Source organism: Calidris pugnax, unplaced genomic scaffold (genome assembly GCF_001431845.1).
Source record: "Calidris pugnax isolate Ruff unplaced genomic scaffold, ASM143184v1 scaffold17, whole genome shotgun sequence".
Taxonomy (NCBI): domain Eukaryota; kingdom Metazoa; phylum Chordata; class Aves; order Charadriiformes; family Scolopacidae; genus Calidris; species Calidris pugnax.
The window spans coordinates 13,206,269-13,219,859 of NW_015090794.1; the positions used below are offsets into that span (position 1 = coordinate 13,206,269).

Consider the following 13,591-nt stretch of genomic DNA (forward strand, 5'->3'; position numbering starts at 1 on the left):
TTTTTTTTTTTTTTGTGGTTGGACTCGATGATCTCAGAGGTCCCTTCCAACCACTAAGATTCTGTGATTCTGTGATTCCCCACAGTTTCCCCACCCCCTGTGCCCATAGTTTGATAATCTCTTCCTCACCTGGCCGCTCACCAGGCCGCCTGCTCTCTCCGGTTCCCAGCTGCGCCGTTGTGTCCAGGGCTCTGCCGACCGCCTGCTCCGGTGCCAGCCGGGAGGACAGCTCTGCCTGACAGCATCTGCCAAACAAAGACAAAACCCATCAGAAACACATAGGGAGCATTTTTGGGCCACAACATGCTGGTCTGTGCACTCCTACGTCCTGCAAAGTACCTGCTTGGGGTTGCCGAGGGATCGCATCTAAGGCCCTGGGTTACAAACTGCTCCTTGTTCCTTCCCAGGAAGAGGAAGACGTGCCCCAGCCAAAGCTCGGGGCGCTCTCCACTGCGCCCCATCTCCACAGCAATCTCTGCCCCTGTCCACAGAGGAGCTGCGGGGGGAGAAGAGAAGGAGGGGGCGGGGTGAGAAAGCCCAAGCCAGGGGCTGTGCCTGGTTTATACAAAAAAATAATAATAATCAAGCCTGATGCAAGGTTTCTAACAGGGAAATGAAGCTACCTCAGGACAGGCATCAGGTTAAAGCAAGAGAGGCACAAAGTTCTCTGGCTATCATCATCACACCTTCAGTCCTAACAGCGTATCCTCAGAGCATGGCAAGGCCCCTCTATCAGCCTCAGCTCCTCAGTCAGGGAAAAAAAGACCAGTGCTCTGCCCCTGGGAGCTGGGAGAGCTGTTCTGCTGTCCTTCTGGAAGCCATTCCCAGTTCACCCTGCCTTGGTAGGGATCAGGCTCCATTCCCTGCTGGGCCAGGATCTGTAGCAGTAGAATTAAGGCCACCCTCAAGGACATGTCTGTTGTCAGTGGACAGAACAGGGTCCGTGACAGGAACCCACCTGGGGCAGGGAGAAAAGCCCCACAAAGGCAACAAAAGATCTATTAGGAGGTGGGGGAAGACAGAACTCAAGGGCAGTGGTGGGAACAACCAGGGCAGGTTTTTGTTAGGTGTCACTGTTGCAAGAAAGTATTTTTCACTACTCAGGGCAAGACATCGCAAGTCCTTTGATATGGTTTGGAAGGTAGAAACTCTTTCCTGCATTCACCTCAAGTTATACTTGAGTCACTGGGCCTGATGTAAGCACAAACAAAGCACTTGGCCTTTTGGTTCCAAAGAGCCAAGAGCCTTCACCTTCTAGTTGAAACAGGAGTGCTCAGCACCTCTGAAAAGTCAGGCCATTTACAGCTCACGCATCTGATTAAGGCTTCACATCTGCTCACGTGGCTGTGGTTTTCCACTAGAGAAAGCCAGGCAGGATCCAAAACAGGTTCAGAAGCCTGGAGAGCTCTCCTGCCTTCCCCTAAGCACCACCTGTATGACTGCCAGTATGACCTCTCATCTCTGCACGGCCCAAATCCCATTTCCCAGTAGCTTCAGTGCCATTTCCTGAGAATGACTTACTTGATCTGATCCAGTAGGACTCCAGCATCCTCCGTGATGGCCTGTGCCTCTCTGAGCTGGCACTGGATGGCATTCCAGGTCTCATCCCGCTCCATCAAGCAGCTCTCAGCCACCGCACGTAGCTTCTGCTCCTGGCACACCTGGCCCTTCATCACCTCCACCTCTTCACACCTCTACAGGGGAGCAGAAGGGAGGGTTAGGCTGGGAGTACTCTACATCACTCTCGTAGGTGCCTGCTCTGACACCTCCCCAGAGTCCCTGCTATTTTAATGACTCTGGCAGCCAGAGGGTTCCTCCAAAAGCACGCCCAATCCGCTGGGAAAGGAAGCTGGATAAGGCTTGTACACTCAATACAGCTTCTCTCCACAGCAAGACCAGCCCACAGTTACAATTCCCCCTCCCTCTGCATTTGCAAAGATATTTATTAGGCCCAATTTCCCAAATGAACAGAAGTCCGTTCATTATTGGTTGCACAACCTCACTAGTGAGTGAAAAATAGTAGGTGTTCAATTCCTCCCACTCACCCTTTAGTTCTTAGGTGGATGGGAAACAGACATAAAGGCTTCACAAGCACAGAGCACAGATGAGGAGGAGCAGATAAGCTGAAATTATGGTGTTACCTCATCTACTTGACACCACGACACTGAAAGTTGTGTCTTGTCCTTTACCCCAGGCCAGTAGAGGCACAACATAAAAATACAACACTACCAGTCAACGATTGCAGTGTGACAAGGCATTGAGCAGCTCATGGCAGACTTCTTACCTTGTGCAGCTGAATGGCCAGTTCCTGCATCTCGGCCTCCAGCCGGTCCGCGTAGGCCAGCTCCAGGGCATCGCTGGGCGGCCGAGCGTTGCTGTGCCACCGGGCAATGGCAGATGTCATCTTCCTCTTGGGTCCGAACAGACTGGGGGGAGAAGAGCAAATTGTCAGGGACCAAACACTGCACCATCTGTTCCTGGGCCCAAAGGGATGCCACAAGGACCTCTGGAGTCTCCTGGTTCTTCCAAGGCACCTCAAAAAAGCAGGAGCCAAGAACTATGGGAACAGCGTGGGGAGTAGGGCCCGAGAGGTGATTGTCCCCCTGTACTCAGCACTGGTGAGGCCTCACCTTGAGTGCTGTGTCCAGTTTTGGGCCCCCTACCATAAAAAAGACATTGAGGGGCTGGAGCGGGTCCAGAGAAGGGCGACAAAGATGGTGAGGGGTCTGGAGAGTAAGTCTTATGAGGAGAGGCTGAGGGAGCTGGGGGTGTTCAGCCTGGAGAAGAGGAGGCTGAGGGGAGACCTTATTGCTCTCTCCAACTCCCTGAAAGGAGGGTGTAGAGAGGTGGTTGATGTAGTGCTGGGAGGTCTGGTTTAGTGATGATGCTCCTTGTTTGTTGTGTGGGTGTCTATTTTTGTCAGTTAGGTTGACGGTTGGACAAGATGATCTTTAAGGTCCTTCCAACCTAAAAGATTCTGTGATTCTGTGATACGGGATATCAAAACTGTGTGGGAGATGGCCAGAACACAGAATAAACTTTCCTGACCAGGTTGTGCACGTGGTTTGTAAGGGGAAAGGTGAGAACCACATTACAGACACTCACGTGATGCCTATTTCCTTCAGATCACTCTCTGTGAGGGTGAGGAAGATCCGGAGGTCGACATCTTGCTCCTCAAACACTTGCAGGTACTTCAGGCACCCAATCTGCTCGAGGAACGTCGCCAGGTCCTGCAGCCCACCCAAAACAAACTTAGTTATACCCTCACAAACAAAAGCATTGCCCATCCCTCTTCATCATAAACATCTGCTTCCTCATGTTGCTGTTATGGGTTTCTGGGTTCTAGCAGCAACCCTTACTTCCCCCAGTTAACTGCCCTTCTCCAGTCACACAACACAACAGGACTGGCTCGGCTGCTGCAGCCATTGCCTCTTGTAACAAATGCAGAGGAGACAGCCACACCACCATCTACCCTAGCCCCCACCACAGACATGTCTGGTACCACACCCACAGGCTTGAGGGTCTAGGACACCCCTCCAAGCAACAGCAACACCTAAGGGGACAGTTCTTTGTACACAAAATTGCCATTTCACAAAGTATTTAAGTTTGGGCAGAGGTTTGGAATCCCAGGTGGTTTGGTGACGACTTCCCTTTTATCTGAGAAGGCCAAGAAAGCAGCTTAGACAACCTTTGAAAGGCCTCCCAAGGTTGATCTCATGACGTGGTCTGGATTACTTCAGAGACATCTCTCTGTGCATAGTTACCTGGGGCCCCGTATAGGCAGGGGGCTCAGGAAGGATCAGGTGCTGAGCAGAGCCCCCAGCTTTCCCTGGGCAGTGGGTCCACTGGCTGTCACTGTTGCTGTAGCGATTCTTGATCTTAAAGCTCTTGGCTTGTTTCCGAGAAGGGGGACTGTTTGCATGGTCAGAATCCTGAAAAAGAAAGAAAAAAAAACCCATAAAACGTAAAGGTTGAGGAAGATCATGCAAAGATGCCACGACCACTACAGGAAAAAAGTGCAGACTCCAGTCCCGAGCTCTAAATCCAGATCATGATCCACAAACACAGGCAAAGACTAACAAAGGGCTGAGTTAAGTCACTCCCAGGATGACAGCTCAGTTCCATGGAATGGTATCAGGCTCCTGCAATTTGAGCTTAGGGAGCAACAACCCAGAGTAAAGAGCAACGCTGAATCCTTCCTGAACCAACACAATGCACTAAAGATTCCACCAGTTAGAAGCTCCTCAACATAGAGGACTCTTGCTCATGTTTGCTTGTATCACCCTTCTGTACACCAGCCCCAGAACTGCAACTTGAACAGAGTAACCTCCAACTTCTTCCCCTTTTATAGAACCATTCCATAGAATCATTTTGGTTGGAGGAGACCTTTAAGACCATTAAGTTCAACTAACAATTCTGTACTTCAGAAATGCCAGTAGAGCACTGCTGAGCTTCTCTCCATCTCACTATACTACCTGCTATCCTGCCAAGCTCTAGCAAATCATATGGAAATTGCTTTTCTTGTCCCTCTAATTCTACCTCTCCTCACCCAGCCTGGTACTGCAGCCTCCTGTGGAGGTGGAGTGATAGCAGGGTGGGAGGGGGACAGCACTGGCCACGCTGAAGGCAGAGAAGGGAAAATTGAGGGATATCAAAACTGTGTGGGAGATGGCCAGAACACAGAATAAACTTTCCTGACCAGGTTGTGCACGTGGTTTGTAAGGGGAAAGGTGAGAACCACATTACAGACACTCACGTGATGCCTATTTCCTTCAGATCACTCTCTGTGAGGGTGAGGAAGATCCGGAGGTCGACATCTTGCTCCTCAAACACTTGCAGGTACTTCAGGCACCCAATCTGCTCGAGGAACGTCGCCAGGTCCTGCAGCCCACCCAAAACAAACTTAGTTATACCCTCACAAACAAAAGCATTGCCCATCCCTCTTCATCATAAACATCTGCTTCCTCATGTTGCTGTTATGGGTTTCTGGGTTCTAGCAGCAACCCTTACTTCCCCCAGTTAACTGCCCTTCTCCAGTCACACAACACAAGAGGACTGGCTCGTCTGCTGCAGCCATTGCCTCTTGTAACAAATGCAGAGGAGACAGCCACACCACCATCTACCCTAGCCCCCACCACAGACACGTCTGGTACCACACCCACAGGCTTGAGGGTCTAGGACACCCCTCCAAGCAACAGCAACACCTAAGGGGACAGTTCTTTGTACACAAAATTGCCATTTCACAAAGTATTTAAGTTTGGGCAGAGGTTTGGAATCCCAGGTGGTTTGGTGACGACTTCCCTTTTATCTGAGAAGGCCAAGAAAGCAGCTTAGACAACCTTTGAAAGGCCTCCCAAGGTTGATCTCATGACGTGGTCTGGATTACTTCAGAGACATCTCTCTGTGCATAGTTACCTGGGGCCCCGTATAGGCAGGGGGCTCAGGAAGGATCAGGTGCTGAGCAGAGCCCCCAGCTTTCCCTGGGCAGTGGGTCCACTGGCTGTCACTGTTGCTGTAGCGATTCTTGATCTTAAAGCTCTTGGCTTGTTTCCGAGAAGGGGGACTGTTTGCATGGTCAGAATCCTGAAAAAGAAAGAAAAAAAACCCCATAAAACGTAAAGGTTGAGGAAGATCATGCAAAGATGCCACGACCACTACAGGAAAAAAGTGCAGACTCCAGTCCCGAGCTCTAAATCCAGATCATGATCCACAAACACAGGCAAAGACTAACAAAGGGCTGAGTTAAGTCACTCCCAGGATGACAGCTCAGTTCCATGGAATGGTATCAGGCTCCTGCAATTTGAGCTTAGGGAGCAACAACCCAGAGTAAAGAGCAACGCTGAATCCTTCCTGAACCAACACAATGCACTAAAGATTCCACCAGTTAGAAGCTCCTCAACATAGAGGACTCTTGCTCATGTTTGCTTGTATCACCCTTCTGTACACCAGCCCCAGAACTGCAACTTGAACAGAGTAACCTCCAACTTCTTCCCCTTTTATAGAACCATTCCATAGAATCATTTTGGTTGGAGGAGACCTTTAAGACCATTAAGTTCAACTAACAATTCTGTACTTCAGAAATGCCAGTAGAGCACTGCTGAGCTTCTCTCCATCTCACTATACTACCTGCTATCCTGCCAAGCTCTAGCAAATCATATGGAAATTGCTTTTCTTGTCCCTCTAATTCTACCTCTCCTCACCCAGCCTGGTACTGCAGCCTCCTGTGGAGGTGGAGTCATAGCAGGGTGGGAGGGGGACAGCACTGGCCACGCTGAAGGCAGAGAAGGGAAAATTGAAAAACCCACCTCGTTGCTTTCCAAGGAACCTTCGCTGCTGACCCCCAGGGCTTTGGGGAGGCATTCACTGCTGCTGCTGCTGCTCCTGACGGTTGTTAAGTTGTTAGTGAAGAAGACATTATCCTCTGGAAAGGAATAATAATAAAAAAAAGCTTCAGGTTCAGCTTCCTCACGCTCAGTGCTGGTTTTGTTCACAATTACCAGCAAAACCTGCTGGAGGTGTAAAGGAAGGAGAAACCCAAAGCAAAGCTTCATATACAGCTCAAGAGCATTCTGAAACAGAAATATCACATCTGATACCAGGCACTCATCTTTCTCCAAGTCTGTTTAGTGCCACAGAGGGCAGGAAGGCTGAGCACGTCTGTTTCTATGAGGCTCTTGGTTATGGGGTGGAAAAGTGGGTTATTACTACCGAGCCTGCATTCCCATCAGTAAAGGCTTTTCCTTGAGCCCAGTGCCAATACAGAGCCACATTATTCTTTATTAATTTAGAAACTGCCCACAGAGCCTTCTTTTGTGCTGCTGTCCAAACCCTGCTCAAGCAGGGTCACCTGCAGCAGGTTGCCCAGGACCACGTCCAAGAGCGTCTCCAAGGATGGAGGCTCCACAACCTCTGACACCCTGCCCCAGTGTGCAGTCACCCTCACAGTAAAAAACAAAACCAAAACCCAGCATTTCCTTGTATTCAGAGGGAACCTCCTGTTTTTGTGCCCTTTGCACAGGACACCACTGAAAACAGCCTTGATCCATCTTCTTTACACCCTCCCTTTCAGATTATTTGTACCAATTGATGAGATCCCCACTGAGCTTTCTCTTCTGTAGGATAAACCATCCCAGATGTCAGCCTTCCCTCCCGAGAGATACTCCAATCCTCAACATCTTAGTAGAGAAGGAACATGCAAGCCAAAGGGTTGGTCTCTCATGTGGGTGGACACTGCAAGCCAGACTATTTTCTGAGACAGTGACTTACCCCTGCTGCTGCTGCTCTCCACATCCTGCTCGTTAATTGGCGAGGTAACGTCCCGGTTCCGGATATTGTCTGCTTCACAGCTGCCATCATCATTGAAGGTAACGTAGCCCTGAGGAGGGACCTGCTCTGTGTGCAAGAGGAAGGGAGAACCAATAAAGATTAGGATGGAAGTTACCAGAGAGGCTCCAGCAGGAAAAAGCAACCACTCAGGGATTTGAAAATAATCAAAAGAGACCGTCTTCTTAACTAGCAGGTTCCACTCCAAAAAGCACACAGAAAAACCAAGAAATACAGATGCCTACAGCCTCCCTCACACAAACACGCATCAGCTGTTCTTGACTTAGATGGTTGTGTTGAAAAAAGTCAGAGGAAACAGCCTCATAGCAGAGATGCACCTTAAACAGGAGCTTTCAGCATTTCCTCTCCTCTTCTTACCAAACTAACCAAGGGGAAAAACATCTGCTCACGAGAGCAAGGTACCAGCTCTGTGCCATCCCCAGACAAGCAGCCCCTGGAAAACCAACCCCTCTGCATCTGTGTGAAAACACTAGTAGCATCCCACTATCATTTCAGAAGCTGACGGTATCATTCCATACAGCCACTGCCCATGGCATAGCATGTATCCATCTTAAGAGAATGATCTGAACTTTGAATACGCTTTTAAATCCATATTTTTGACTATTCTCGACAACTAGGTCATCAGCCCAGGAAATACCTATGGCTATAACACACAAGAAAGCAAAACTCATAACCTTGCATCTGGCAGTTGATGTCTGAACTGGGATGATCCTTTTCTATTGCAAGGGGTTTATAGTCTCATTTTCAGTAGTATTTCAAGCAACAGGGAAAATAAAACTGACAGGTCTAGGAGCAGCAAGTTCATTTTCATGATCAATGATTTCTTGGCCTGTGTAACCACTTCCTCTGTCATCAGCATGAGATGGGTTCTCAACCCTTTGAGCCAACCTCAGAAGGGGAAGCTGGACTGTTCTCAAGAGTCAGGGGAACAGTAATTGAGGTAAGAGCAGTGTGTCTGTTCCACTCATCAATATCCAGCCCCGACAAGGGAGTTCAAGGGGTTTTCTTTTCAAACCAGAGACTGGATAGTGAACTCCATCACACAAAGCTATCTCTTTTTCTCTACAAGCCACACATGAATCTCAAATCAAAAGAAGAAAGTGTTGGCACAGAAATAGCTGCAAAGCATTTGAGAGACCTCAAAGGCCTCTCCATGAGGCTCTAACTATTCTCACCATAGCGGGACTGCTTCTTTCCCCCGATCCCAACCGCTGTTATCTTGGCCAAAGCCTGGGGCCCATCATGGATGCTGGGACCCTTGGTCCTACGAACAGGTCTCTGTCTCTGGGGAGCAGAACAGGATTCATCTGAGGAACTCAGCTCTTCATATTTTCCTGCATTTCAAACAAAGATTGTTAGCAGCACAGTAAGTCATTTACCCTCTTTTATTTGCTATTGGTCCTATAAATGCAGTGGAAAATAAAAAAGAAGTGTTAAACGAGGGAGGGTAAAGCAGTTTAACTTGGTCAGAAAAGGACCAGCAGACAAAAAAAATTGTTGGATCCATGCCTCTGCCATCCTCAGAAGTGCTGGGATTTGCAGGACAGACCAGCTAGTATTACCCCATACACATAGTAACACACTTTAAAAATATCAAGCACCTCTCTTCAGGTTTTATCTTAAAATAGACAAGCTAAAACCTCTCTCTTACCTGGACCCCTGCAGAAGACCTTGGGCACTGGGGCTGCGTGCAAATCTATCAGCCCCACGATCTTCGTATGTCCATATTTCATGGCCAGTGTCCGTGCTGTGGCTCCAGTGTTATCTCTGACATCTGTCTTCACTCCCTGGAGAAACAAAATAGATGGTCAAAATGTACAGAGCAGAGAGCACTACACACAAAACCACAAGGCAGCCAAAGAATTGTCCTAGTTCATCCAAACCTAGAGGAGAGATGGGGAGGGACTCTTTATCAGGGAGTGTAGAGACAGGGCAAGGGGTAATGGTTTCAAATTGGAAGAGGGAGCAAGGGGTAATGGTTTTAAATGGAAAGAGGGGAGATTTGCTGTGAGGGTGGTGAGAGCCTGGCCCAGGTTGTCCCGAGAAGCTGTGGCTGCCCCATCCCTGGAGGGGTTCAAGGGCAGGTTGGATGGGGCTTGGAGCAACATGGTGTGGTGGGAGGTGTCCCTGCCCAGGGCAGGGGGGTTAGAACTCAATGATCTTTAAGGTCCCTTCCAACTCCAACCATTCTATGATTCTAAACACATCAGAAGTACAGTCTCACCTTTGATAGACAGTTCAGGCTCCACTAACTAAAACCTTTTTGCCTTTCTAATTATCCAGTCTCCCCAGTCCCTGAATGCCAAGTAGCCCAGGTACATGTCTCTTGTGCATTGCCATGGGGAACTGGTTTGTTTTCTCTGAAAAATGTTTTGCATTGCTGCCTCCTTCTGGAAGTCAGTAAAATCCTCCTCCTGAACCAGTTAAATGGGATGTTAAAAACTAATTAACATCAAGAGACAGAATCACAGAATCTTCATGGTTGGAAGAGACCTTCCATGGTTGGAAGAGATCATCGAGTCCAACCAAAAAAAAAAAAACAACCAACCCACCACAGAACACCAAAACAAAAAAAACCAACACCCCATCACCACAACAATCACCACACCCAACAATCTCAGGCACTAGAGCATGCCCTGAAGTGCTACATCTACATTTCTTAAATACCTCCAGGGATGGTGACTCCACCACCTCCCTGGGCAGGCTGTTCCAGTGCCTGACCACCCTCTCAGGAAAGTAGTTCTTCCTAATATCTAATCTAAACCTCCCCTGCCCCAACTTCAGACCATTTCCTCTGCTCCTGTCGTTGTTCCCTTGGGAGAAGAGGTCAATCCCCACCTCTCTACAACCTTCTTTCAGGGAGTTGTAGAGGGCAATGAAGTCTCCCCTCAGCCTCCTCTTCTCCAAACTAACCATGCCCAGTTCCCTCAGCCTCTCCTCATATGACTTGTTCTCCAGACCCCTCACCAGCTTGGTGGCTCTCCTCTGGACACCTTCCAGCACCTCAATGTCCTTCCTGTGGTGAGGGGCCCAGAACTGAACCCAGCCCTGGAGGTGAGGCCTCACTAGTGCCCAGTCCAGAGCCACCATCACTGCCCTGCTCCTGCTGGCCACGCTGGTCCTGACACAGGCCAGGATGCTGTTGGCCTTCTTGGCCACCTGGGCACACTGCTGGCTCATGTCAAGCTGGTTGTCCACCAACACCCCCAGCTCCTTTTCTGCTGGGCCGCTTTCCAGCCACTCTTCCTCAAGCCTGTAGCGTTGCCTGGGGTTGTTGTGACCGAAATTCAGGACCTGGCACTTGGCTTTATTGAACCTCATTCCATTGGCCTTGGCCCATTGATCCAACCTGTCCAGGTCCCTCTGTAGAGCCTTCTGACCCTCCAGCAGATCAACACTCCCACCTAGTTTGGTGTCATCTGCAAACTTACTGAGGGTGCACTCAATCCCCTCATCCAGATCATCAATAAAGATATTAAACAAGACTGGCCCCAAAACTGAGCCCTGAGGGACACCACTGGTGACTGGCCGCCAACCAGATTTGACCCCATTAACCCCAACTCTCTGGACATGGCCACCCAGCCAGTTTTTTACCCAGTGAAGAGGACACTTGTCTATGCCATGATTTGCCAGCTTCCTCAGAACACTGCAGGGGACGGTGGCAAAGGTCTTACAAAAGTCCAGGCAGACAACCTCCACAGCCTTCCCCTGATCCAGAAGTTGGGTCACATGGTCATAGAAAGAGATCAAGTTGGTCAAGCAGGACCTTCCTTTCATGAACCCATGCTGGCTTTTGGAAGTAGGAGACACACACTAGCCCAGCCCAAGCATGCAAAATATGGACATTACTCCATTATCTGGTTTTTAATTTAGTCATTATGCAGTCACATGTGGACAGTTAGACCTCACTCCTAGTCATGCAAGGCCAATGCAAAACCGGAGTACTGGCCTTCAGAAAGCAGAGAACAGCCCTGGAAGTCTGGGACTTGAGACCGACTGTTATTAAGGATCGAACATAACACTGTAAGAAGTCTGGTGTCAAATTTGTGTTTCTTCCTCTCTAAGGGCTGGAACCACAGAGTTTCAGCTTCACAGAGAACTGTTTAGACACTTACATGATTGAGAAGGTACTGAACAATTATCTCATGGCCAGAAGCAGCTGCTTCCATCAGAGGCGTATATCCATACACAGGCTCCCTAGAGAGAACAGACAGACACACACATGGACTAGAATAATCAAAGCTGAAACACGCTGCAGTCTTTGCCATCCCAGACAGGGCATCTCCAGCCTCTGCCCTCAGCTGTTCATAAACTGTACCATTTACTGGCTGTTCTACTGCACTCAGGTCTATCTCAGCAAAACTCCCAGCAGAGAGCGTTACTCTCCTGGCTGCACAGCAACAGATTACTCTTCCAGTTGTAGACCTGCCTTTCAGTAGCAAAAATGAGTTTTGCAGGAGCTAACAAAGCAAGAACCTCTTGCTGACCTCAGGCAATTCAATGTGCATAAACGAACAGGCAGTTCCCAAGGCACAGAAACGCACCGCACACTTCAAGAAAACAAACTGAACTCTCAAGTACACAGAAAATTCAATAGAAAGACTTGTGAAGTGCACTTGAGTTCAGGACGTGTTGCTTTCAGAGTTTAGCCCACAATTAAACAAGCAGTAAATCTAATTTCTCTTGATCTTACTTAAATAAACGGTGACAGCACGGGCAGACCTCACTGTCCAGTTTGCACATCACCTGTCCTTGGATTACAAAACCACAGAATGAGATGGGGTTGGAAGGGACCTCTGGAGATCTAGTCCAACCCCCTGCCAGAGCAGGTTGCACAGGGACATGTCCAGGCAGGGTCTGAATGTCTCCAGAGAAGGAGACTCCACCACCTCCCTGGGCAGCCTGTTCCAGGGCTCTGTCACCCTCACAGCAAAGAAGTTCCTCCTCATATTTAGATGGAACTTCCTCCGTTTCAGTTTGTGCCCATTTCCTCTTGTCCTGTCACTGGGTGCCACCGAAAAAAGACTGGCCCCACCCTCCTGACACCCACTCTTTAAGTATTCATAGGCGTTGATCAGATTCCCCCTCAGTCTTCTCTTCTCCAGATTAAACAGACCCAGGTCTCTCAGCCTCTCCTCAGCCGAGAGATGCTCCAGGCCCCTCATCATCTTTAGCCCTCTGCCCTCTATTAGCTAATAATTCCTAAGCTACAGGAGGAAAGACAAAAGGAAGCATCTTCTCCCTGTGGTCAAACACGTTCATAAGCCAAATGCCACTTCCCTATCAGGAATAAGAGATTTATTTTGGGAAATGAAATGACAGGTTCCTCCTTACTTGCAGTTGGCATTTGCCCCATTGTCCAGTAAAAACTTGACCATCTGCTGATGTCCAGCGCTGGTGCAGTGAAATAAGGCAGTCCAACCATGGATGTCCTTCATCTCCAGCTCTGCGCCTTGCTTCAAGAGAACAGAGAATGTTCTTTACTGCACCCCCTCTGCTGGGCTCTCAGCCACTGCCCCTCAGAGGGTTTAAATCCCCGTCATGAAGATGAACTCACAACAGAACATAAATCACATGCTTTGGTTGCAACTGATGGAGAATCCTACCCAGTGCATTTAAACCAATTCTACCTGTTTATTATGGGATACACACCTGTAGGAGAAAGTAAGCAACACTTTCATTTCCACAGCTGGAGGCCAGCATGAGTGGTGTCTGCCCTTCTGGGGTTGGGATGTTCACATTCACTCCCGCTTCCAGCAGCAGGTGGACGATGGTGTCGTGGCCGATGTAGGAGGCGTACATCAGTGGAGTCCAGCCACCACAGTTCCTCTTATTTAAATCCAGATCTCCACTAAATAACAGAGAAAAGAATCCAGCTGAACTACTGTCCTGGAGCTGCAGATCACAGTAGGCTCCGGCAGCCTCTTGCCACCATCATCATATTGACTAAAGGCTGAAAAAAATTCCAGCACTGAAGCCTGCATAGGACTTCAGGAACAGTGTGGCAAGTAGGGCCCGAGAGAAAAGGCTGAAAAACATTCCAGCACTGAAGCCTGCAGGCTTCAGGAACAGTGTGGGGAGTAGGGCCCGAGAGGTGATTGTCCCCCTGTACTCAGCACTGGTGAGGCCTCACCTCGAGGGCTGTGTCCAGTTTTGGGCCCCCTACCATAAAAAAGACATTGAGGTGCTGGAGCGGGTCCAGAGAAGGGCGACAAAGCTGGTGAGGGGTCTGGAGAATAAGTCTTAT

General features: G+C 49.1%; 1 protein-coding gene across 3 annotated transcripts in view; it reads right to left on the bottom strand.

Moving 5' to 3' along the window:
- ANKS3 (ankyrin repeat and sterile alpha motif domain containing 3) overlaps positions 1–13,591 on the bottom strand; it is a 25,797-nt gene that overhangs the window by 6,968 nt on the left and 5,238 nt on the right. For 2 of the 3 annotated variants that reach the window (XM_014936742.1, XM_014936741.1), the window contains exons 4-15: positions 12,997–13,195; positions 12,679–12,800; positions 11,460–11,541; positions 8,996–9,131; positions 8,520–8,678; positions 7,267–7,392; positions 6,306–6,421; positions 5,416–5,583; positions 4,757–4,881; positions 2,285–2,426; positions 1,522–1,694; positions 130–245 (exon numbers count right to left, since the gene is read on the bottom strand). In XM_014936742.1, the coding sequence (XP_014792228.1) occupies positions 130–245; positions 1,522–1,694; positions 2,285–2,426; positions 4,757–4,881; positions 5,416–5,583; positions 6,306–6,421; positions 7,267–7,392; positions 8,520–8,678; positions 8,996–9,131; positions 11,460–11,541; positions 12,679–12,800; positions 12,997–13,195 (1,664 nt within the window). Of the gene's footprint in view, positions 1–129; positions 246–339; positions 497–1,521; positions 1,695–2,284; positions 2,427–4,756; positions 4,882–5,415; positions 5,584–6,305; positions 6,422–7,266; positions 7,393–8,519; positions 8,679–8,995; positions 9,132–11,459; positions 11,542–12,678; positions 12,801–12,996; positions 13,196–13,591 lie in introns of those variants that run through there. The other variant, XM_014936743.1, reaches the window with a different exon arrangement.